This window comes from Podarcis raffonei, chromosome 5 (genome assembly GCF_027172205.1).
Source record: "Podarcis raffonei isolate rPodRaf1 chromosome 5, rPodRaf1.pri, whole genome shotgun sequence".
In the NCBI taxonomy this organism is placed as follows: domain Eukaryota; kingdom Metazoa; phylum Chordata; class Lepidosauria; order Squamata; family Lacertidae; genus Podarcis; species Podarcis raffonei.
Genome location: NC_070606.1, coordinates 5895965 through 5921834, shown reverse-complemented (window position 1 = coordinate 5921834; position 25870 = coordinate 5895965). Strand labels below are relative to the sequence as shown.

Sequence of the window (25870 nt, the reverse complement as noted above, 5' to 3'; positions counted from 1 at the left end):
ATTGAAAGCACTGGCTGCAGCATTTACTTTGTAGAGCTGTTGGGGTTTTCTTTCCCATAGGTATTTTCAGTTAAAATCATGAATGGTTCTGCATGGTTTCCTTTACGTTTTGCAAAAAGGAAATGAAAATGTGTTGTTGTCCCTTAATGACAAATGGTATTGATTATTTTCTAAAGCTGCTACTCAATAACTATACCTTTTTATAAGTCCACCAAAACACACTTTTGCAAACATGGCACCACCGCTGAAACCTGGAAGTATTTTACTGTTTGCAAAGCCCTCTGCAACCATTGTTTATTAGCAAGCTTGCAACTGCTTTTTTGAAAAAGGTTATGTGATTGCACTTAAAATACAAACCATGTGTCAACTGCCGCAAATAAGTCCTTTATTGTCTCCACCCCCCACTGGAGTAGCTTGTTGCAAGTTTAGCTTTCTGCTTGACTAGATGCCACTGCTCAGACATAGTAGTCTAGGTACCCATAGGGAAACACAAAATGCTTGTATAATTTTTTAATTCACTAGTGGTTTCGTGTTTTCATTTCTTGAATGGATTTGCCAAGGGTTGTATTACACACCACAAAAACATGACCACATTGCCAAAAGTGTGCCTTCTGCTTGCCCCCCATGGCTGCCATGATATCTAGTTGGTATTCCTGATCTTATAATGTGCACCAAAGAATGGGGACCTTGAATTATAATGCAGGGGGACCAGAGGTAATTTAAGCAGACATTGGGCACATCTGTACCCTACATTTAAAGCACTACAATACCACTTTAAATAGTCACAGCTTCCCCCAGAGAATTCTGGGAGCTGTGGTTTCTTAAGGGTGCTGAGAGTTTCCCCATCCAGAGCTACAATTCCTTGTTGTTGTTGTTGAGTCGTTTAGTTGTGTCCGATTCTTTGTGACCCTATGGACCGGAGCACGCCAGGCACTCCTGTCTTCCACTGCCTCCCACTGTTTGGTCAAACTCATGTTGGTAGCTTCGACAACACTGTCCAACCATCTCGTCCTCTGTTGTCCCCTTCTCCTTGTGCCCTCCATCTTTCCCAGAATCAGGGTCTTTTCCAGGGAGTCTTCTCTTCTCATGAGGTGGCCAAAGTATTGGAGCCTCAGCTTCAGGATCTGTCCTTCCAGTGAGCACACAGGACTGATTTCCTTCAGAATGGATAGGTTTGATCTTCTTGCAGTCCATGGGACTCTCAAGAGTCTCCTCCAGCACCATACATATGGATTGTGGCTAATGTCTTGCACACACTACTTCCCAAACCGAGAGAGGGAGCACACTGGATGCATAGTAAACAGGAATGGGTAAACAGGAATTGTTCCGGGGGAAGCCATTGTGGAGAGTAAGGTGGAATTTGACATGGAGCTGCCATTTTGAGAAGCATCCTTGAGTTCTTTGTAATCCACAGTTCCTGATTTCTCGCGTGGGAATGGTGCTACATGAGAGTTGTAAAGCAAATGCTTCATAATATGTAAGAAAGCAGGAAAGTAATGAATGCTCTGCTAACATGGAAAATACTTGTAAAGTCAGCCCGTCTATGTTAACGCAATATAAACTGCATTTAATTTGTGCTCTTCAAGGCGTGTAGGGAAAAGCAGAACAGACAAATTGAAGTGGCCAACTTTATTAGAAGGAGTGAAGAAGAATGTGCTAATTCAATATGTGGTTTGGGGTGTAAAAGGAATTCACAGCTTTTATTAGGAGAGTTATTTATTTCTCTGGAAGGGTTTGCAGGAAAGGGTGGGTGGGGGAGGAGTACCTTTGGTACCTCAAAAGCAACTTACTAAAATGACACTCCATTAATAAAATGTGCATGTGTTGAGATCACAGAACTCCTAGTTGCTTTTGGAGATTATATCCAGGATGCAGCCCACCTTCTTCCTGTAATCCTAGTTGAATCCAGCACAGTAATAAAAACAGTGGGATGCTTTAATATTATAACAATTAAGTAGGTGACATAATCTTACTTTATTTTATTTTTCTTCTTTTGGGAGGGGGCTGTTTAGGAGGCTGCATTCAACACTTTGCATCACTATAGTTCTGCCAGTTTAAAAGTCTGTATATGACCGTGTGATGGAACTGGAAGGAAAGGAATTTTAATATCATTAAATCAAATTGCAGCAATGGGTATGAAAACTGAAAGAAAAGGCATGTTTAAATAGTTTGGTATATATTACCTCATCTAAAAAAAGTTATTTGACTGACCTTTAGCAATCAGCTAGGCCATTTATATGATTTTTGTAAGTTCTGTATATATCCATAAGTGTCAGACATAATAAATACTTCTAAACAGATGTCTGAATCGTGTCAGAAAGGCAGGACTGCGGAGATTTAAAGCATTTATGGGCTCTTGTCCGAGCAGAGCCTTATGAAAGAAGCGACTCAAAGGAAACCCAAAGTAATATATTTTTCAGTGGTGAAATCTTGACTGTATTGAATACTACTGAGAATTTTGCCAGTTCCTCCAAGAAAGCAAGAATTTCCATATAGCATAAGCATGACCGTTGAAATCTTTGGAACTTGTTTTAAATAAAGGTGATGTAATAGTTAAATAGGGACGCGGGTGGCGCTGTGGGTAAAAGCCTCAGCGCCTAGGGCTTGCTGATCGAAAGGTCGGCGGTTCGAATCCCCGTGGCGGGGTGCGCTCCCGTTGCTCGGTCCCAGCGCCTGCCAACCTAGCAGTTCGAAAGCACCTCCGGGTGCAAGTAGATAAATAGGGACCGCTTACTGGCGGGAAGGTAAACGGCGTTTCCGTGTGCTGCGCTGGCTCGCCAGATGCAGCTTTGTCACGCTGGCCACGTGACCCGGAAGTGTCTCCGGACAGCGCTGGCCCCCGGCCTCTTGAGTGAGATGGGCGCACAACCCCAGAGTCTGTCAAGACTGGCCCGTACGGGCAGGGGTACCTTTACCTTTACCTTTACCTAATAGTTAAATGGTAGGTGGAATACAAGCAGAGGAGGAAATTAGAGGGCTTCCATTAATGTTTTTCACATTGTGGCAAGTCCGAATTCAGGTCATAGGACATAGAAACAAAATGCTTCATCCCTGAAAGTTAAATGCCAGAGGCAAGAGATGCAATTAATGTTTCAGTGTTACAGTGAATCTACATAGTACAGTACTTGTTACAAAGGCTTGGAAGCAGACCCAAGGGAGCTTACACTCTTCAAGGTCAGGAAGGAAAACAACAACAACAATGAAATAAACTATTATTTATTATTATTATTATTATTATTATTATTATTATTATTATTATTTATACCCTGCCCATCTGGCTGGGTTTCTTCAGCCACTCTGGGCGGCTTACAGCACCTAAAAAATTGTAAAAGATTAGTCATTAGAAATTTCCCAACACAGGGTTGCCTTCACTGCAAAAACCCAGTGAACTTTGGGTTGTGTTCAGCTAAGTTGTCCTGAAATTTCAATTGAAATTAATAGCCCATTAATTTCATGGTGTCTACACTGAATACAGTGGTACCTCGGGTTAAGTACTTAATTCGTTCCGGAGGTTCGTTCTTAACCTGAAACTGTTCTTAACCTGAAGCACCACTTTAGCTAATGGGGCCTCCTGCTGCGCCGCACTGCCAGAGCACGATTTCTGTTCTCATCCTGAAGCAAAGTTCTTAACCTTAAGCACTATTTCTGGGTTAGCAGAGTCTGTAACCTGAAGCGTCTGTAACCTGAAGCGTCTGTAACCTGAAGCGTATGTAACCCGAGGTACCACTGTACAACTAAAACTGGACACAACCCCTTTTTACCGCATTGATTTCAATGGCAGCTCAGCATATGTGTCAAAACTATCCTCAGTTTTTGAAATGAGAAAAACAACCAAGGGGTAAAATGTGGGAAAGCAGAAGTAAGTGGAATAAAAGAAAACAAATGCAGTTACATGTCATATAGCAATGGTACCCCCCCATTAGATAGCATGTATGAATAGCTTTGGTTTAATATGGAGCTCAAAGAGGTTTGTGAAAGGAGGGTGTCATCGTGGGGAGTTCCTAAATCGCTCAGCAGCTTCTAAAAAATTCCCAAGTGGCAAATTAATTTTGCTGTCTCCCCAAAGAGACCTCAGATGAGACAGTGAATGATTTGCCAGTGGTTTTAAACTCATTATGAGGACAGCCAGACAATATTGCAGGGACCTTAAATTAATGGCAGCTTGCAATCGAAAGGAAACACGGGTGGAACTTCATAAGTCAATTTGCATATGCTCAAAGGCTAAGAAAGAAATGAGCGGGGGGGGGGGAGAGGAAAGTTCAGTAGTGGTAAAATGCAGATCAAAGTAGGCCACACAGAGCAAGCTGGCCACTGGCCTGACTCGCAAGAAAGCAGCTTTCTGTGTTCAGTGTATCCATGAATAAATAGAATATTCAAAGGTGAGCAAGAGTAGACAGATGGTTTTCTTTTCCTTATCCAGTGCTTTGTCATGTTTTGGTTAGAATTATCTTCTATTTCCAACTTCCATCTCAGCCTTCCATACTCTTTCTGCTCCTCCCACAGACCTCAGTGTCAACAGTTGCAACAGGAGAGATATGAAATGTTGGGTGGGGAAAATATGAAAGTGCCCTGTTGCTAAACAGACCGTGGTGTTCCAGCTGTTGATGCTTTCAAATCATTTTGAAAGACTAGATTTTGAAACCAATGCTGGGAACAATGCAGAGCCTTTTCCAGCAGTGTGCGACATCTAAATAATTAGTCTGAGCTACCATAAGTGTCCATGGAAGTGATTTTGAAGGAATTAAATGTTGAAGTTAAAGCATTTGAAATCAAAGAGCATGTCTCCATCACAGATGAACACTGATTTCATAGTCAATTCCTGTCCTGTTTCCTCAGAAAGCCCTGGGAATGGAGTTCTCTCAGGCAGAGTTCTCTACAGGAGGGATGGGTCAGTATTTTGTGGCTTCCTTTGGTTCTCTATATGTTGCAGTTAACTCAAGCTCCCAGCAATCGCAACCAGCACAGTACCAATGGGTTATAAGACCTCAGTGCTACCCCCAAAGGTAGAGGTGGGCCATATTTTATTCTTCAGAACTACTCTGCTCTCCAGAAGTGATTTGGGGGTGAGAAGTGTGTTTTCCCACACAAGTGGTCCTCTCAAGAGATTCCAGGCTGCATAATGAGGTTGGTGCCCCCTAGCTAGAATGACCAGAGGGCACTAAACCTGCTACCCACTTAGAATACAATAATAGTTCTTGAAAATGGCTTATTTATCAAACTTACCTGAAGCTGGTTTAACCACTGCAGAAAAACAAACAAACCCTCAAACCAAAAATAAGTGAAGGTTGATCCAAAATAGAAACAGCAGTTCAAATAACAGATGCATAGTCAGCCCTGACAGACTTGTTGAGGGGCTGGATCTGAAATTGTCAAGCTTTATTGTTTCCTAGAATATATTTACCAGATGCTTTGCAGAACCAGGTGCCTTTGTTGTGGATACTGTGCTCTACATAATTTGAAGATTTCACCTTCAGATGAGCTTGTAATGTCTTTTATTTTGCAGGGAATTCATTTTCCCTGCAAAAAAATTAAGATATTTCCAACCCCACATTGCTATATAATCAATTATACCTCTAATATGCTTAAGACTAACATAGGAACACCACATGGATGCGTACTCAGTCCGCTCCTTTATATTCTCTACACGTACGATTGTGTTGCTGCTCACCCTAGTAATAGGGTTGTCAAATTTGCAGATGACACAACCGTGATTGGGCTCATCCCTGAAAGGGAGGGTGAAACGGATTATAGAGATGAGGTGGAGCGGCTGACAGAGTGGTGCAGAGCTAACAAGTTGCTCATAAATACAAGGAAGACAAAGGAGCTTGTGGTGGACTTCAGGAGACAGAAGAGCAATATCCAGCCACTTTTGATTGATGGGGTCTGTGTGGAGAGGGTAACAACGTTCAGATTTTTGGGCACTGAATTACAAGAGGATCTGTCCTGGAGTGTCAACACAAGGGGGCTTGTGAAGAAGGCGCAGCAGAGACTGTACTTTTTGAGAATTCTAAGGAAAAACCATATTCCGCAGAAACTGCTGCTTGCCTTCTATCACTGTGCCATTGAGAGCGTGCTCACATGGCTTATGTGTGTGGTACAGAAGCTGTACTACCCAGGACAGGATGGGGTTGTGCAGAGTTGTTAAGGCAGCAGAGAGCATTGTTGGCTCTCCACCTTACTCTCCACCTTAGAGCAGATTTATGCCACAAGGTGCCATAGGAAGGCACTGGACATAGTAAAAGATCCATCGCATCCTGGTCACTGTCTCTTCGAGCTCCTGCCGTCGGGACGGAGATACAGGACGATGAAGACAAGAATGAGCCGTCTTAAGAACAGCTTCTTCTCCAGAGAGATCTCGGCCCTGAATGGGAAGCCTGGACTTTGAAAGTCATCTAATCTTCCTTGCTGTACTATACTGTATTGTTTTAATTAGTGTTTTTATGGAGCAGTCAAGTAATTTCGTTGTCCCTGAGAGGGGGCAATGACAATAAAGATATTAAATCTTTTTTTAAATCTTTAAATTGGATTGTGCTGCTATTCTCCTTAGTGATCAGTGGAGGAGGTGACTCTGGACTGACTCCCAATCTTGTTGAGCCAGCCAGGTGCATGTGCTTGCATGTGAGGTGCATATGTGAGGTGTTGTTGCATGCTGTCACAGTGTGTCCTTGACATGCTGAAAGCTGATTTCAGCACCAGGGCTGGTGGGCGGGAAGAGCCTGGTTTTTCCCCATGGCCACCATGCCAGGAGTTCAGCCTACACTCAAGTAGGACCCTGGCCGAGACACATGCACGACTGGCATGTTCCCTCCCTCCTGGTTGATCATTCAGGAGCTTCATAAGCATCACAGCAACCGATGCCAACAGACACTGGCACACTTAGGGATCCACAGAGTCTTCGCAGCTTGCGTAACAGACCTCAGCAACTCAGCATTTTGGCTAATCTACTTTATTTACATATAAACACACATGGAGCACTGCAACATGGCTCCCTCCCTCTCTCTAGCATCAGTCAGCAAAGAGACAAAGGACAAAGGACAATAGTCCCACTTCACAGAACACAGTAACACAAACATCCTGCCTCCGTCACTTCCCACTCTGTGGAGTCAAAACATATACCGTCATGTGATAGACAAAAATCCCATGACTGCAATCATGGAGCAGGAATTCTAACACACCATTCTGTTTCTACTGAAAACAGCTCAGCTGGACACATGACTTCCTGGTGCATTTTGTTAACAGAATCATGTTTCCAAAATCAATTTTAGGATAATACCTTCATTACGTCAAGGCTGCTGTTGAAGCCATGGCTTCTGCATCTGGTCACAGCTTGAAGACAGAAAGAGGGATGAGATAGCAGGTGTTTAATGGAGACCATTTAGGTGCTATGTAGGCAACTATGTAGGAACCTATATTTATATGGGTACCTACTGAAAAGATTAATAAAAAAACAACTGTAGGAAAAGGAATTATTGTGAAAATAAGAATTTGGGGGGGTATGTGCCAAAATTTGTCCTCATTCAAGGCACCACATTACCAAAATCTGCCTCTGATGTAGGCATCAGCTTGTAGTATGGCTTGCTAGAAACATGAAAAATAACAATAGCTCAGTTACCCTCTTTTTTAAAAATCCAAAAAGCTACCCAATTTGGCTGCTCTTGACTTTTCCCCCAGCACACCACCTAAAATTAATTTCCACCTTTGCTAACATAAGGACTTCCTAGTTTCTCTTGATTCCAGTGTTCTACCAGTCAAGGGGCTTACGCGTGTCACTTAAGGATGGAAACAGACCTAGGTAAAAAGGCTATTCTTGCATTTTTGGAGATGGGTTTAGGGTTGCATCTAAGTGCAATGCTGGACTTAGCATTACACGTTTTGTCAAATTCATCTTTGCAGGCATTTGCAATGGGAGAATTTAATCCTTTCTTCCCCTGTTGCAGGGAAATCCCGCCACTGAAGGGATCCCTCCAATGGGAGATTTCCCCCAAATGTGACTCTTAGTCCTGCATAGAAATACTTCTAAAGAGAGCTACTCTTGCCTTCTGGGAGAAAAAATGGCAGTTGGCCCTGCACTATTTCTCCCCTCTCCCCTCCAAGTCTTCCTGTTCCTTCCCTCCTTTTATTGTGATAATTTGGCATATACCAATTTGGGAAATATACGCTTGACAAGGTAATTTTTTAATTAAAAAATCAGCCCAAGTAAGAGTTGTGGATGGTTAGTTGTTTTATTGTGCATCTGTATGCTGGTGCAGGGCTACAGAAAATAATTGCCAACATAAACCTCCCCCCGCCGCAAAATCCAGGTGGTGTGTTTCTGTAGAAAGGCAGCAATAGCAGCAAAATGCTCTTATATTGGGGAAGCCAACCTTTAATTATTTTTGCATCCATACACCTGGAGGAACAAACATGATTAGGAGGTGCAAAATCTCTTGCCAAAATCCCGAATATTCCCCTTTCTTGCTGGGAGCCCCAGGACTGCAGAATGGAGTGGCATTGAGAGAATGGTTTTATCAATTCTGATACATGTGTGCAACTCTGTGTTTCAAACAGTGCTTTTCTCTTTTTTAAAAAAATGTTTAGGGGTACTCTCATTTTCCTACTCAAATTGAAATACTGCCCCTCAATGAGGCCAAACTTAGAGTCACAAAATGCTTAAGGGTATGTGTACCCCTGCGTCCGCCCCCGCCCCCCGCCCCAGAAAAAAAAGCCCTGGTTTCAACCATCACCAGTTCTAATGGTCCACTCATAATGCATGAAGAAAACTCAGGTGGCTTCTGAATCAGGAAACTGTCTTTAACATGAATATTTTTTCAATCACAGCAAACCGCCTGTGCCAGAAAACATCTGTTTTTGAATAAGAAGCATTTGTGTTGCTCAGGGGAGAATATGTGTATATACTCTTGATGTATGTTATAGGGAAGGGGGGAACTTATAGGCTTCCTTAAAACTCTGCAGAGTAATTGTAACTTGTCAGGGAAAGACGTTATAATTATGTCTACTAGAACCTACATCTCCAGGCACACAATGGAATCCATCTTTTCATAGGTAGTTTTATTCTTCAACAATACCATATATTAGTACGTGCGGTTTTATTGCCCCTTATTTCTTAAAAAAAAAAGCAAAAGGAGAAAGCTGTTTTATATTAGTTCAAGGGGGGGGGGACAAAATCTCACATCCATACCCTTTGCATTCCCAAAGTGGATACTATTTAGGTGTAAGCTGGGCTGGCAGCGTGTCTCGTAAATACAAATTTCACAATTTGGTGTTGGCAGAGTGGGGGGCGATATGGAAAATAAACCTGAGCAGCCTCCGAGCTCACAGTGAAGCTCCTCACAAAGGGACATCCCCCTGCAGGATTGAACTTGCCTGCTCTTGCCTGGGAGGAGGGAAGAAGAATACATAGGATCTCCTCCTTTCCCCACCTCCAACCTCATGCTAAAAACAGGGTTTTAGAAACCCTTAGTCCTGCCTCCAGATTGTTTCCGATAAAGGGCAGGCGGTCCCTGATTGCCCAGGATGGGTCACCCAAAGTAGGGGGCGTGGATTGAGGCCCTGGGCTGGATCAGGGGGGCAGTGCACAGTCTCAATATTTGTGATGAACGTTCATGTGTGAACATGTTCCTAAGTAACTCCAGAGTATTACTTCATAGTCTCATGAAGACTTGTGCCTGAAAGGCATTGCTTAACACAGGATGTGTAGTTATTATGACTTGATTTAGTAAGAGCCCCGTGATATTAACCTTCCACTGACAAGACAAAGCCCAGTAGACATGAATGGGACTAATGATGACCATAGGAAAACTGTAGACACTGATGTTGTATCTTACGCACCTACCTTGTGCACAGCTTCATGGTCAGTGATTGTAATTTTGTTAATCTATTTCATAATGAATTTCTATTTATGAAAGACCTCCTGGAAAGGTCAATTGGAAGGGGGATCTCCTGTTTTAATTAGCCTCTTGCCGCTGCCCACTAGCAGTATAGTAACATTTGTTAAATTTATTTTGCCACATAATTGTGTCCAAAATTAATTGTTCCTATTAGAGCAAGAGCAGCAGAAAGGACGTTTGATACAATGGTGTGTCAAATTTGACAAATGTTTTTGTGATAGGCAGGAAGGCATTATGACTCATATGCCACGTGAACACTTTCCTCTGACTTGAGGTCTCTTCTGGCAGCTGATAAAATCGCTTTGTCCATATTAAAATGCAAACCTCCAGCCCCTGGAGTTGCAAATGTGCTCTGAAATGACCAAACTCAAATTTATGATTCTTTAACATCTTGTGGCTATTAAGTTAATTGGACTGACATTTTGCAGCACTTTTGATCACCATGGTTCTTGTCTTACATTATTCACAAGATACCGTGGTAATGTTGTCTTGCTTGAATGTGCGAAACTTCTATATGTTATCATGTAATAATAAATCATCATGGATTGTTGCCTATTATCACCTCTGGCAATTAACCAACAATAGGTGTGAAGATCAAAGGTTGTAAGGCTGTTTGAAGCATGCTCTTTGCACATGGTGTAATGGTTATCCCCGTCACTAACATATGAACTTAGCTGGTATGCAGGGATTTATCAACATTCCTTATATATTAATGGGGAGGGTCATAAAATACATGTGGATCTCTGTTTCAGACATTGTAAATATTAGGATTGTAACATTTACTTGATTAATCTGCTAAAACTAATTCACTAAACAACTTTGATGTGCTATAATTAATTAGGGAGTCAACTTTGATTTAAAAAATAATAATACTAATAATTTTAATGTATTTTACATCATCTTACAAGAAACATGTCTCCTCCTATTCCAGGAAGGCATGCCTCCCAAATATTAAGGTCTAAAGAATTGTTTTTGATGCCAGGCCCAAGTTGTGGAATACAGAGACATCCCTCTGCAAGACTTTTTCAGGCCAACAGACCTATTCAGTTGTTTATAATTCCCTTTCTTAGATGGGCCAGTCATTCTTCTGTTTATATTCTTTTGCCATATTTTATGTTGTTCACCACAATGGCATTTTACGTGACTGGGTGGTATATAAATACTTCTATAAATGAATCAAAACAAAATATGCAAATTTAATTGATTATTTAATTGACTAGTCCATATGTGACTGACTATGATTTCATGACTTTATTAGAATGTGGTCTAGTGACTATGAAAGGAGAGATCCTTTTTTTTAATACATAAAACATGTATTTTTATTTGCACTATCTCTGCACCAAATAGCATTATAAAATCTGGAGAAGTTCATAACCAAATTAGTATTTGAATTGTGATCCACAGGTAAGTTGAGTATCAGATGGAGTCAGTCGATTGCAGAAAGCAGTCCCAAGCAACTCCTCCTCCATCGGTACTCCTAAGTTTCTTTTTGTTCACATTTAGGACATTTTGGTCTTTTGCTCCTTCAAAGCAAATTCTGAGTCTAACAACTTTGACTTTGTTTGGTTGAACTTCGGATTAAATTTGCTAAATCCCCTCCTCTTGAGAATTCAGTTAATTCCCGTATTGGGGAGGGGGACACATTTGCTACACCCTCCTTCCCTGCAAGAAGAGGAGAAATGGACAGTCCCTCAGGGGTAATGTGGGCAAGGACATGGGGCAATTTGCCCAGTTGGGGGAAGTGGTGATCAGGCTATTTAAGCCTGCTTCACCCAACACTCCCTGCTCTTCTCATTGAGACAGCTACCCTCCCACCCCTTTTTCAGCATGAGTTCTGCTAGTTGCCTTCTTTGAGGGGACTGAGTAGGACTTTGGGGGGGGGGTAACACTAATTGGTGCATGTCACATCATTTTTGCCTACTTCACACTGTTGGGTTTTGTCAGCATGACTGGAGTGGTATTTGGTTAAAGGTAAAGGTAAAGGTACCCCTGCCCGTACGGGCCAGTCTTGACAGACTCTAGGGTTGTGCGCCCATCTCACTCAAGAGGCCGGGGGCCAGCGCTGTCCGCAGACACTTCCGGGTCACGTGGCCAGCGTGACAAAGCTGCATCTGGCGAGCCAGAGCCGCACACGGAAACGCCGTTTACCTTCCCGCTAGTAAGCGGTCCCTATTTATCTACTTGCACCCGGGGGTGCTTTCGAACTGCTAGGTTGGCAGGCGCTGGGACCGAGCAACGGGAGCGCACCCCGCCGCAGGGATTCGAACCGCCGACCTTTCGATCGGCAAGCCCGAGGCACTGAGGCTTTTACCCACAGCGCCACCCACGTCCCTCGGTATTTGGTTAGGATTTGGCTAATTGGCATTTGGTCCGGGTGGGTGAGTGGATTTTGGAAAATATCCAACTAATATTGGAGCCACAGTGGTGTTTGGGAGCTGAATTGCTCCCGTCAACCCACCTCACCACCCGAACCTCATTGGTTTTGGTGAATTTGGTTGAATTATTCTGATTGGCAGATTCTGTAGTTGTTATGCTGTATTTTAATAACTGCAACTTGTTACCCATCTTTCTTGTCTCACGTCTTCTTGGGTGTGTTGACAAGTGTCCTTTTCTGCCTTATCAGAACTTTGAATAAAATTGCATCCTGGGAAATGCATTTATTTTCAACGGGACAAAACCAAGGCTGAAGACAGAGTCTCGTAGAAAGACAGCCCTTGAATCACTAGATTTCAATAATTAATAAAAAGCTGGTGCTGGTTCTGCTGTTATTTCCTGTGATGCATGAACTTTCTCCATCTCTCCATAGGCTCACAGTACACAGGAAATCCAAAAAACGAAGTGGAATGGGGTGATCTTGAAAGCTAAAAAATAATAATAATTGGATATTGCAGTTTTGTATATACACCAATAAGTTATTTAACAAAGTAGCAACTTCTCTGTTAAAGCAATTACAGCCCACAATTCCTCATCCAAATGCATCATGAAAACTGGGGAGGGGGAAGAGAATAAGTTAAGGTACAAGGCTAATAAGGAAAGCGCTCAGTTGGATTGATTTTAGGATAGTGGATCTTATTGCTTGCATATGCTGTCCACTTAATAATTTGCCTAGAAGGAACACTCGCTGCAAAAGCATAGCATTTATTTTTCCAGAGGTCACCATATGTAAGCCAGACAGCAGCACAAGTGATATATTATACATGACAACCCTGAATGTTGCTACACAAAGAGATTCCAATTCTCAATGTCCTCCGAGAATTGTTCAATATCCTTGATGGTATCTTATGTCTGGAATACCGAGAATATGGCATTTTTGAAGTCCTTACTAATCAGTCAAGGATAACATGACATTCATGCAGTTTTGGGATTGCCCTGTTTCTGCTGGATTACATTGGTCACTCAGATGGAAGAAGCATGAGATCCTTTGGCGTTTTGAGGATCCTTTTTCTCTTAAATGATCTCAGCAACATATACATAAGATCTCAGCAACTTAGATTTTTCATGCTAAGAAATTTGACAAGTCCATTAAAAAGAAGCCAACAGTATATCAAACTAATCAAATACTTTGATTAAGTGAGTTGCTGAGATGTCCTGCCTGCTAGCTCAGAGGCTCCATCCATCCGTTTCTCTTGTCGGGCTGCGCTCCCCACAACTTCGATACAGAGTGAAAGGGAGTGTGTGTGTTTCTTAAATCCAAATAATTGTGCAGCTATATCTATGCACTCAAGGGAACATTGGATGTGTTTTCTCCACACATGCCAGAATGATGACACAAGATATATATGCGGTTAACAGGAACCACAGCTTCATGAAAGCTTCCATGGGTATGAAATAAGCAAAGCAATGCAAAACCTACTGAGCTGCAACCAAAAAGTCTGTGCTTCTTTAATGTTTAAAGTGAGAGTCATGAGGGTGCTGTCCTGCTGTTTTGCATGTGAAGACCCCCAAACCCCCTCCAAAATAAATCGCACAGGACACAGAATATTTGTTTAAGATTTTTTGGCATTAATTTGGCCACAACTTAATTGATTACACCATGTGAGTGGTTGCTTAGGCATTGGTTCAGACTACCTCCTGCCAACCTAGCAGTTCGAAAGCACGTCAAAGTGCAAGTAGATAAATAGGTACCACTCCAGTGGGAAGGTAAACGGCGTTTCCGTGTGCTGCTCTGGTTCACCAGAAGCGGCTTAGTCATGCTGGCCACATGACCCAGAAGCTGTACGCCGGCTCCCTCGGCCAATAAAGCGAGATGAGCACCGCAACCCCAGAGTCTTCCACGACTGGACCTAATGGTCAGGGGTCCCTTTACCTGAACCTGAACCTGCACAGTGGCAGGAACAGGACTGACAACTGGACTTCCAGAGGTCAGTAAGGGAAAACATACTGGTGGAGCACAGAGGCGGATTTTCGCCTCTTAGTTCACCCCAGATGCTCCCAGGAACTCTGGCATGGCCCTACCCCTGAGAAGGGATCAGACAGAGCAAATCAAGCCCCTGGATTCCTTTAACGGAATTCCCTAGCAGCAGCAACCAAAAATGAGGAGCAGGCACAGCCAATCCATAATCCCCTCCACCAAACAATGAACCAATGTCTAACTGCCAACCTTACAAAGTTGTGGTGCTTTGCTACATGGTAGGCAAAAACCAAATGGCCCCAGCCAATCAGCCAAGTGGCAAAATTCCTACCGGGCCCCTGCTCCAAAAACAGATGACCCCTAGACAGGCATAGCAAGGTCAAAAACCAACCTTAAATTAAAGGGAGGGAGATCCGCTATACAATGCGAAAGAGAAAGTACTTTGCCTCACGCAGCCCCTTATATAGCCCCTTAGATGCCAATCAAACCCCAATAGACAGAAGAACTACCCCAGCAACAAAGGGGCAACCAATGAGGTGCAAAGGACATCCAAACCGGCCCGCCCCAGCAACAAGAAGGCAGTTTAGTGATCTCACTGCAACACGTGGCTCTCCATGATTTGGAGGACACGATTTCCCTCAGATGTGTGACATCACGTTGGTTCCAAATGACACTTTAGTCTCATTACAGACGTGTGTCAGGCAAACATGTTTCTCTACAAGCAGGCCTTTGACTGATCAAACAATCTATGGCATTTTAAATACATTTGTGGGAGGGGGTTTATTGGTTTGGTTTGGTGCTTTTGTTATACATTTTGTGTTTTTATGTTGTGCCCTGTGATGTTCAGATGAATAATAATAATAATGAAATAATAATATTGGCAATAATAATATTGAAGGAGATTCCAACTCAACATCAGGAAGAATGTTCTTGACAGCAAGAGCTGTTTGACAGTGGAATGGACTTCCTCCAGAGGTGCTGGACTCTCCTTCCTTGGAGGTCGGATGCCTCTTTGAGATTCCTGCATCGCAGGGGGTTGGACTAGATGACTTGCCTTTCACAGGTTGGGTTAAAATTCAGAATTAAAAACAATTAAAAAGAGCAGAGTCAGTGGGTGCTGGAAAGGTCTTTAGAAAGTTGAGGGGAAAGTCTACTGAGTCCCAAATGGTGGCTGATATCATACTGCAAAATTGTGAAGGGACAGATGGGGTGGTGGGCATGCCTAATGCTGGAGAGGGGGGCCAACCCTTTAGGGAGCTGCCAACCCCTTCCTGACTGGCCCAGCAGCCACCATAGCATCTCAGGGCCATGAAGGGCCACGATTGATCGCACGACAGGGGAGACAAGGGCCCCTTCTGTAAACTGCCGGCCATAAAGGGGCCTTCTCAAGCTCGCTCTCTCCTATCATGCCAAATGGCAAGCCACACCCGAAACTGAATATGCGCACACACAAAACATCCATAAGGGATTCCTAAACCCATGGAAATACTGAAAGTAACTGTTTTGACCATGCTCCTTGTATTCTGCTCTTAGCTGAGCTGTTCTTCCACCCCATCAAACCAACATAACATAGCAAGAAGGACCAGGTTCCTTTATCACATGGCTGTGGTTTGTTGTTACTTCCTGTATCACACTGTTATTGTTGTTTTAGATTGGATTAATCAACCTTTCATTATACATTACATTATTTTAGGAACACTCTGTTTTAGTCACCCTCTTCAGAGTTCCTTCCAACCGAGGTCAAGTAGTAACTTGCCTTGGTGATGCAAAAGATCTTAAAGAATATTGGTTTTGAGTTTGCGTGTGTAGGTCCCCAGGCCACCCCTCAAATAACTTCACACATAACACGTAATTTAGTTTTGGTTTTTGGGGCACTATTTTGGCCAAAACTTTATTAAAATACAAAATCAGTGAGTGGTTGTTTAGACATTGGTTATGACTATCTGTCCCCCCGCCTGGGACAGAACTGACATCCCGAGGTCCGATCGGTAGCCAGTAGAAGGGAAAGTCAAACTTGGGGGTCATTTGAGCTAAGCGTCGGACCCACGCCGCTCACCCCAGCAGCTCCCTGAAAGCTTGCCGGCCCAGGTGCTATGACAAGGATTCCCATGACAGGGATTGGGCGGCCCTGGTCCCATGACAGGGATTGGACGAAATCGTGGCAAGCCCCAGGATTCCTTTAACAGAATTCCCTTCAGAGCAATAGGAGGGGCAGGCACAGCCTGTACTGACCCCTCCACCACCAGCATATTATAACCAATGCCTAACCGCAACCTTACAAGTTGTGACGAATTGCTGAGTAGTAGGCAAAAACCAAATGGCACAGCCAATCACCAAATGGCAAAATTCCTACTAGGCCCCTGCGCCAAGGCAGACGACCCCATGACAGGCAAAGCAAGGTCAACCGGAAAAGAGGGCGGGCGGGCGGGTGATCCGATGCACTCTGCAAAGAGAAAGAGAAACCAGAGTGCACCAATATTTAAAGACTATGGTCCCACCCACCCAATTTGCAACATACAATTTGCCCCAGCAACCCGGTTATCCAGTCACAATGCCAGGCAACAACTATTAACCTGCCTGGCAACAAGAGGCCTGGCCCGGTGGCCCACACCGCAACACGTGCTCTCATTTATTGGAGAACACGCTTTAACAGTAGCTTGCAGGACTTGTGCTCTATTACTGTCATGAGGCATTGACATAAAATGTTGTTGTATTAATTTACTTTGAAAGGTTTAGAGATTAGAAAACATACCTTTGAAATCCCCAGTCACTTCCTAGAGTTTGAAAATAAAGATAATAATAATCTCAGGATAGCAAAAGCTATTGCAGGAAAATGTTTTCCTCCCACCCAATTTCATAGCCCCATTCAGAGGCCACAAAAGTCTGTCTGTCTGTCTGTCTGTCTCTCTCTGTGTGTGTGTGTGTGTGTGTGTGTGTGAGAGAGAGAGAGAGAGAGAGAGAGAGAGAGAGAGAGAGAGAGAGTTTCAGTTATTTCAGCAGATGGAGTGAATTTTGTGAACAGGGTGTCAGTAGCTATCCTCCCGAATGCATTCTGTCGGTAGCCAAGATTTTGTTGTGTCTAGAATGGTGTCGTGTAACACCATTCTAAGGGAATTCTAGGCAAAACAAAATGGCAGCAGACACCCAAATGCAGACAGGAGGAGTGCTACTGGTGACTACTGTCCCAACCACAACTTTTGTCGTCACCACCCAAAAACGCGGGTGAGGGAAGGCAGTTTAACTTCCTTTGTTCTCTCCTTCTCAACCCCACCACCAGCTCCTAAATTCAGGGGGTGGGAACAGTTTGGGATTAGATTCATAAACCAACTGAAAATGAGTAAGATCAATCTAAGTGTGAAAAAAAAAGGAAGTGAGATTCTGAAGTTTATTTACAACATGGAGTGTGTGTTTTGTGCAACTATTAATTTATTTGCCAAAACAGAAAGGAGATCTCTTGGGCCATAGGTTAAGACATCACATGCTTTGGATGTGGAAGGTCCCCAAATGCAGTCCATGGTTCTGAAAAGGAAATCTGGATGGGAAAGATTCTTGCCTAACCATTGGAGGAGCTGTTGCAAATCAGAGCGAAGAGGAGGCAGGACTTCCTCTTTAGTGTTTTACTACCATGCATGTAGCCAAAGACTCAGCTGAACCTTTCCTGAGAAGTCAGAGCTAACTACACATTCAGTCTTTTCAGGCCTGTACCACTTCAGATTATGAGAAGGGACCACATTGACCATATATCTATATCTATCTATCTATCATCTATCATCTATCTATCTATCTATCTATCTATCTATCTTCTATCATCTATCTATCATCTATCTACACACACATACACACACGGAAACTAGCATAGAGCAAAAAAGTTTTCACTTAGTCCTCTCCCTGTTTTTTATGCCAAGAAGTATTAAAAAATGCAATCTATTACCTACAGTCTGGAGAATAATAGCCCCAGAAGGCTGTACCATATGATTATACTAAATATATAAATCAGCCTTCAGCCATTTAAGCCAGTTTGGAAAATAGTACATATTGTAATTTTTTTAAACTACCAGAACAAAAATGAAACATATTGCAATAGACTGAGTCAAACATCAGAAACGCTTCTCTTCTCCAAATTTATTTAATCTGGATTTCCCTCCTTTTAATGGCTGTTTCTCATTAGCGCTTTCATTAATAAAATTTGTGGAGTTCATTCTTTGATCCAGACACCCTTCCCTTTTATGAGTCTCCCCCCCCTAAACAAAAACCTCAGCTTGCCCTTCTGGGGTGTCTGAATAAGTGAGTCCTACTGTTCTACTAATGACATGGGTAAACTGAATTAAATAAAAACATGAATCCTTGGCATTTAAACGTCAACCTAAACAATCCCAAATCACCCACAGAATGTGCAAATTAACCTTATGTTTTGGTGTGTTTTCCCACAGCCACACACTCGAGACAACTGCTCTTTTGTGGCAATTGCCCTACATTTCCCTCAACTGTTTTACTTCCGTTATCTCGGCACTTTGCATCCCATAATTCACGGGGATGGATTAGTGCAGCTATGCATATGAGGTCGTGAATGTGGAATAACCTCTGTAGAAAAGAGTAATTCTGCACTAACAAGTAAGGGGCCAACTTCTGCTAAAGGCACTGGGAGGAAAATTACATTCTCTGGCTTTCCAGTCTAGTTCTCAAAAGTTCTGCATGCAGAAGTAGAAAAACAAGCCAACTCAAATGAAGTGTAGATGAAGTAACATAAAACTTGGGATTTATTCTTTTATTATTATTGATTAAATTTCTGAATCATACGGGAATCACAGGGCAATATAATACAATACAAAAACACAAAAATGCATACCATGGTAACAAACAAAATTTAGTTTGTGTGCTGAACTGATGGGCTAATAATTCATACCCAGTCGTCTCAATGCCTGGTTAAATTAATTATTTCTTCCTTCTTCCTCTGCAGGACAATATTTTTAAGCTGGAAGATTCACATTTTGAAAACGGCAGAGGAAAAAGCCCCTATGACCCCAAACTGCTGACAGCTTCTCTTTTAATAGGTAGGATTTATTTATTTGTTTGTTTATTTTCATAAAATAGACTTTATCTATAGGTACCTGCTTCTTCCTGTTCCTGATGGTTATCAGAGCCTCTGCTTCCTTATTTCAACATCTTCCCAGGGAGAAATGGAATGTGGTTTTGTTTGGCTGCACCACAAGTGAAGACACGCTTAATCCTACACAACAATAGCAACCCATAATTTCTGATGATAGACATGCCACTTGGGAAATTCCAGTCTTTACAATAGTGCAATCATTACACTATGAATGTGAACTTATGGACAATGGCAACGGTGCAAAATTCTGGTTCTTAAATCATGCACATGGTCTTTGTGTTTAGGGCACACTCTCCCCTTCATATTTTCTTCACTGTGTGCTTCTCCCCGTGCATAAGCAGCTGCAGGAAGGAACATGAGAGGGGGAGCAAAGTGGCTGTGCCATTCTCTGCCCCCTTAAAGGTAAAGGTAAAGGACCCCTGACAGTTAAGTCCAGTCACGAACAACTCTGGGGTTGCGGCACTCATCTCGCTTTACTGTCTGAGGGAGGCAACGTTTGTCCGCAGACAGTTTTTCCAGGTCATGTGGCCAGCAGGACTAAGCCGCTTCTGGCGAAACCAGAGCAGTGCATGGAATCGCTGTTTACCTTCCCACTGGAGCGGTATCTATTTATCTACTTGCACTTTGACATGCTTTTGAACTGCTTGGTTGGCAGGAGCTGGGACTGAGCAACGGGAGCTCACCCTGTTGAGGGGATTCAAACCTCTGACTTTCTAATTGGCAAGCCCTAGTCTCAGTGGTTTACACCACAGCACCACCCGCGTCCCACTCTACCCCCTTACCCAGGAACAATTCTGGGACACATGGTGCCTGAATTGGCTGTAGAAGGTTCCTGTTCAAAAACCTCACAGGGTTGCTAGAAAATTGTGGACATGCAACAAAATTAGAATTTGAACATGTGTGGAGGCAATTGGTATTTCATTATCATGAAGGCACAGGAAATTCAAAAAGTGATTAGTGGCTTGATGTTACTTGAGCAACACAGATACACATTTTAAAGAAAGAACATTGCTCCCTATTTTCTAGATGTTCTTCAGGGGACGGAAAGCATTTCAATATGAGTTTCTCTTCTTATGCGCTTAGTAACTGACTTTTAACCAACTGTTGATGCTTTTTCCTGCATCTGAAAGTTCAGGTGATTACTCCCCTGAGGTCACTGCCTTGCTGCAACTTGCACCCTGTATTTACTCAAAACAGAAGGGCGAGAAAGTACGTCTGAAAAGACGGGTATATAAATTAGTGCCTGGGGCAACTTTAATTTGTGGTGCTGCTTCTGCAGAGAGGCTGACTTCCCTATTTGCATTAATATTCAGTCAAGAAAGAATACGATGACAAGGGCGTCTTACGCAAACCTCATGGCCTGTAGCCAAATGAAGTCAATGGAGTGCTGTCTTCTCACATTCCTTTTTCATGTGGACTTACACTAATACAATGATTTTGGGTTTTTTGGGTTTTCCTCTCATATTCTCTTTTTCTTTTTTCACAAATCCTTTCTTCTTGTGTGGAAGGCATATGGAATTGGGGGCAAGGTGTTAAGGAAGAGAGAGATCAATATGAGGAGCAGAGGTGATGGCTTTTAACGTTATTCAGGAGGACAGAAGCTGCCATATACTAGGGCAGACTATTCACCCATCGAGCCTCATATTGTCTATTCTACCTGAGGGGACATCCATATTACTGCCTTAGCGCACAGTGAAGTCCCCCTCCCCTGCGCGCCAGTGTGTTTCATAGCTCTTTCACCCATGGAAAAAGGTAAAGATAAAGGACCCCTGGATGGTTAAGTCCAGCCAAAGGCGACTATGAGGTGCAGCAGCGCTCATCTCGCTTTCAGGCCGAAGGAATTGGTGTTTGTCCACAGACAGTTTTCCTGTGGCCAGTGTGACTAAACCATTTCTAGTGCAATGGAACACCGTGATGTAAACCAGAGTGCACGGAAATGCCATTTACCTTCCCGCCACAGTGGTACCTATTTATCTACTTGCATGGGTGTGCTTTCAAACTGCTAGGTTGGCAGGAGCTAGAAAAGAACAATGGGAGCTCACCCCATTGTGCAGATTCAAACTACCAACCTTTCAATCAGCAAGCCCAAGAGGCTTAGTGGTTTAGACCACAGTACCACCCGTGTCCATAGATATTCACAGCAGCGCAGTGTGCACCTTGGCTAGAGATGAATGAGTAGGGGAGGCTGGTCCATTTGTACACCACCAAGATCTCTCTGTCATCAGCCAACCCTCACTTGCTTACCTTCTAACATCAAATCTATTCAGGGGGTCATTATGACTGTCAGTCTTATACTTGCAGGAATGAGGAGGATGGGGACAAAACTAGAATCATTCAGCTGAACCTGTTATGATTCTGGCTCCATCTTCTGTTTTTGCTCCCTGATTCCCACCCCACCAGTCTCAATGGCCATCATTTGCCACTGCAAATTTAGAACAGCTTAGAGACTCCAATCCATGTGAAGTTGGTTTAAGAAAAACATGCATCAAACAGTGGTATCTTATCAGCTCAGGTAGGAAAACTACTGAGCAGTAGAATCCCTAATCTGTCCTCCATACTCAATGCCAGGTACAAATATGTGAACTGGAATCTCAGCTAAACTTCTCCCACCCCCAAGCTACATCATCAGGAATTGAATTTTGTAAGCTCAAAACATTTTTGAAATACAGAAATGGCACACTGCTGTTTTTTTTAATCACTCCTAATTCAATAATATTTTTAAATGTTTCATAGCTATTAATTCCTCTGCCCTAAATGTTTCTTGCTCAATCTCCTTCCAAATGGTTTTCGTTACTTTTAAGAGCTGTTCATTTATGATAACCGTTACTCTGGTGTGTTGAGCAAAATGCCAGCTGTGGCAGAGATGTGCGCAGCTCTCAGGCATCATTTAGCTGCAATTCATTATTAATAGGCTGCTCCAAGCGCATCTTCCCTGTGCGTGTCCATGAGGAGGTTTCCACATCAAATTTACCTGGTCCAGGAAGAATGCAAAAACATTTTAAAGACCAAACACGAGTAGGGGAGGAGGGAATTGCATATTTTTCTATGGTACTTTTGTAATGGAGATTATTTATTAATGAACAAAGCTAAGGTTACACAACCTGTTCTTCTTTAAGGACACAACCTAGGCTTCACTTTAGCAAGCTCCACTGAATTGTGGAGCAGGAGCTCTGAATCTCTTGTTCAATGCCCATTCATCCCAATGATGGATGCGGAGAATAACTTTCCTGTGGACTGTACCCATTCAGATTTGAATCTCCTACCATTAGATGTATATAGAAATGTTTGGGCTGTATTCAGCTAAGTCCTACTCAGATTAGACTCCTTTAACAACAACAACAATCTGTATTACGGTCCAGAAGCCCAACAAATCGTTACAAAGCAATACACAATTCATAAAGCCTACCTCCAGGTTAAACAAGCATTTTGTTCAGAATCTAGGGATCATTGATTCTTGCAACCACTGATAAAAACTTTGCCACTGCTAATGTTCTAGCATTTGTCCAGTCTTCCAAAAGGAACCTGACATAGTGAGCCTCTGATTTTCCCGGGAAAGGTACCAGCAAGAGTAGTATCAGTTCAGCCCTGGCTCGCTCATATTTTGTACAGTGCAACAAAATATGTTTTATGGAATCGATGTCTTGAGCTGTATTCCACTAAGTCCTACTCAGATTAGACTCCTTTAAATTAATGAAGCTAAGCTAGTTACGACTATTAACTTCAGTGAGTAAGAGTAGCATCAACCAGAATATAAAAACCCTTGACGCCTTTGGTCACACCATAAGTTAGTGAGAACAAAGAAAACAGCCTTGAAAAAACAGAACACATAAGAGAGCTTGCATCAGCTGTAGTTACTTTGATATGGACACAGAGACTGTGTGACTCCCTTTCTGCTAAGGTTCCAGTTCCTTCTGCTCCCTTCAATTACCACTTGGGGGGGGGGGGTCGCTTAGCTCCGTCTGAGCCGTGATGGTGTCCATAACTTAAACAAAATGGAAGGGACCATCAAACAATGGCAAGTTTATAAACCAGCATAAGGGGCAGTCAACATTACGTGTTAGTCCCAAACTCTAGGGAAAACCCAATCTTTGCTTCTAATATTCTCTAATATTGCTCGATTCGGGTTTTTAATCAAGCTGAGGAGAGTTTCAACCAGCAGTAGCCACCATACACAGAGCACCAAAGCTTGGGATATTCCCATGCAAGCCCTCTAGTGCATTAAGTTCAATGTTTTTCAGTGGGCACCTTGACGGGATTAAACTTTGCACCCGTGATGATGTGACATTCAGGCTGGGCAACACATTGGCTTCTTCTATGATGTCTTCCCTGAATGTATGGATACCTTTACTAAGTTCTTTTCTGACAAGGACCATACATATCTATGCAAATTATTAGGGCAAGTAAATAAAAAAAAAAGTTTTTGGCTCCTAATCAATACCCATGATATATGCAGAGCGAGACAAGAAGAACATTACATGACCTTTCAGCCAGGAGAGACCTGAATCCCAGCAGGTGTTCAGGAAAGGTGCTTGAAGGAACCATCTCTCTCTCCCCCTTTCCACTCATATTGTGCTTCCTCCAGCTTTCTGTCGCTCTCTAACATGGCCAAGAAACAATATCCAAGATCCATGAAAATTGGACCAGTATTTCAGAGTGCACCATTGGATTATCTCCCATGGAAATGAATTGTTGCCAGTCATTGCTATGGGGGAAATGAAGCATTGGTTTTTTGTGGAGGGGGCTGCAGTGTGCCCCCTCCACTAAATCCTGTGGGAAGGATGGGGACCTCAGTGTCTATCTGTGCACAGAGCACAAACCTTTCACACACAAGCCCCATAACGTATAAAAAATACTGCAAACGTCTGGTTTTAAATGCACACACACACACAAGTACTACATGCATATACAAATGCACATGAATGGATATATATACACACACATACTTTGGCTTCTGAAATCTCTTGCTCTGGGTGACCTCTTCCCCTCTTTGACAACGCTGAAATGAAAGCAGCCTTCTTGTCTTTCCCTTGATTTATATTGATTCCTCCCAAGTCTCTGGAGAGAGCTGACAAGCAAATGGGGGTAAAGTTAAGTAAAGGCTAACAGAGGCATCAAAGGCATTTTCTCAAGCACAGTACATAATAAGAGCTATAATTAAGTGATTGTCTCTCCTTTTAAAAATAGCAAGTGGCAGATGAGACAGAAAGATGATAAATAGGTAATTAATGTGCTGTTCTCTTTCACTCGGTTTTGATTATACCTCCTGCTGGGGAGAAGAGGCCTTGTTGCTTTTAATCTTCTTCTCATTTCACCTATTTCCACTATCATGTTTTCTCCCATTCCGACTCTTATGATGCGCAGCCCTGCTTTCAGCCTTTCAAGGGAAGGCGGCTCAACTTTCCCAGCAGGCATGATCAGACATGGCTGCCCCGCCATGGAAATGTATTCTAAAATTGGCATGGAAAATACGAGCATGCCTTGGAACTAATAAGCTTCTTTCCAACAAAGTCAAATTAAATTCTGTCGAGGGCATTTGCTGGGGCCATGACAAATGGAATACCTGAACTTTAATAACCAGTCAATTCATTCCATGATTTTTGCTTTGAAAGGCAAAGATCCTTATTCAGCGCTCCGTGAGCCTTCCTAAAGCAGAATCAAAGCAAGCACGGTCATTCCAGTGTCAACTGCAGTTCCCTGTATACTAAAGAAACAGGTTCAGCTGTGGGCCAACAGGGCTGGCCTGAAACTCTGGCAGGCCAGTTGCCAAGGCCCACTTGCTGTGCTTCCAGGGCAGCTGAAGGGGTCTGCAGGCACTCAGAAGCATCTGGGCAGAAATCTGTAGCAAGAACTCTTGAGCCCGCAAGCCAAGTGACTGCTGGCAACCAGAGGCATACCTAGGGGGTGGTCGGAATGGCCCCACCAAAGGAGCAGGCTCAGGGGCCCCCAAAATCTCCACTCTGGCTCAGAGTGGCTAGGAGTAAAAGCAGCGAGTGGAGGGAATGAAGGAGGCAGGGAGGCAGGCAGATGGGCAGGCAGACTGACAAAGGAAGAGCAGAACAGACCCAACACCGTTGGCCACGGAAGTCACTGGCCGAGTGGGAGAGGTGATAAAAAGCCACCTTTTTGAGTTCCTGGCTCATGGTCTCTTTTGGCTTTGGAGACATCTCCTTGCCAGGGTGGGTGTATGGCACCAATACAGCTCCTTGCGCAAGGGAGCCTAGGTATGCATCTGTGGTATGCAACTACATTCCAACAATTTGCTTCAGTTCCTCAATCTTGGTTCTGGGAAGGTAACAGGCTGATCTTCTGTGCTTTCCTAGAGCAATGTGGTGCCTTGCTTTCGCTCCTGCCTTATTGACTTTCTTTTCACTCCCTCTCTTGTAGACCACCCATTGACCTTGGCCCCTTGGCCTATTCAACAGAATTTGCAACAGCTAGCTGCTTCTGTCACAGTCCATAGAAATTTCCCATCATCACTGTAGCCTAATCCTGCGATGGCACAGGCGCAAAGCCAATGCCGTCTGT

General features: G+C 43.2%; 1 protein-coding gene across 2 annotated transcripts in view; it reads left to right on the top strand.

The window, feature by feature from the left end:
• SEMA3A (semaphorin 3A) overlaps window positions 1-25870 on the top strand; it is a 190362-nt gene that overhangs the window by 106499 nt on the left and 57993 nt on the right. For both annotated transcript variants that reach the window (XM_053387699.1, XM_053387697.1), the window contains exon 5: window positions 19196-19289. In XM_053387699.1, the coding sequence (XP_053243674.1) occupies window positions 19196-19289 (94 nt within the window). The remainder of the gene's footprint in view (window positions 1-19195; window positions 19290-25870) is intronic.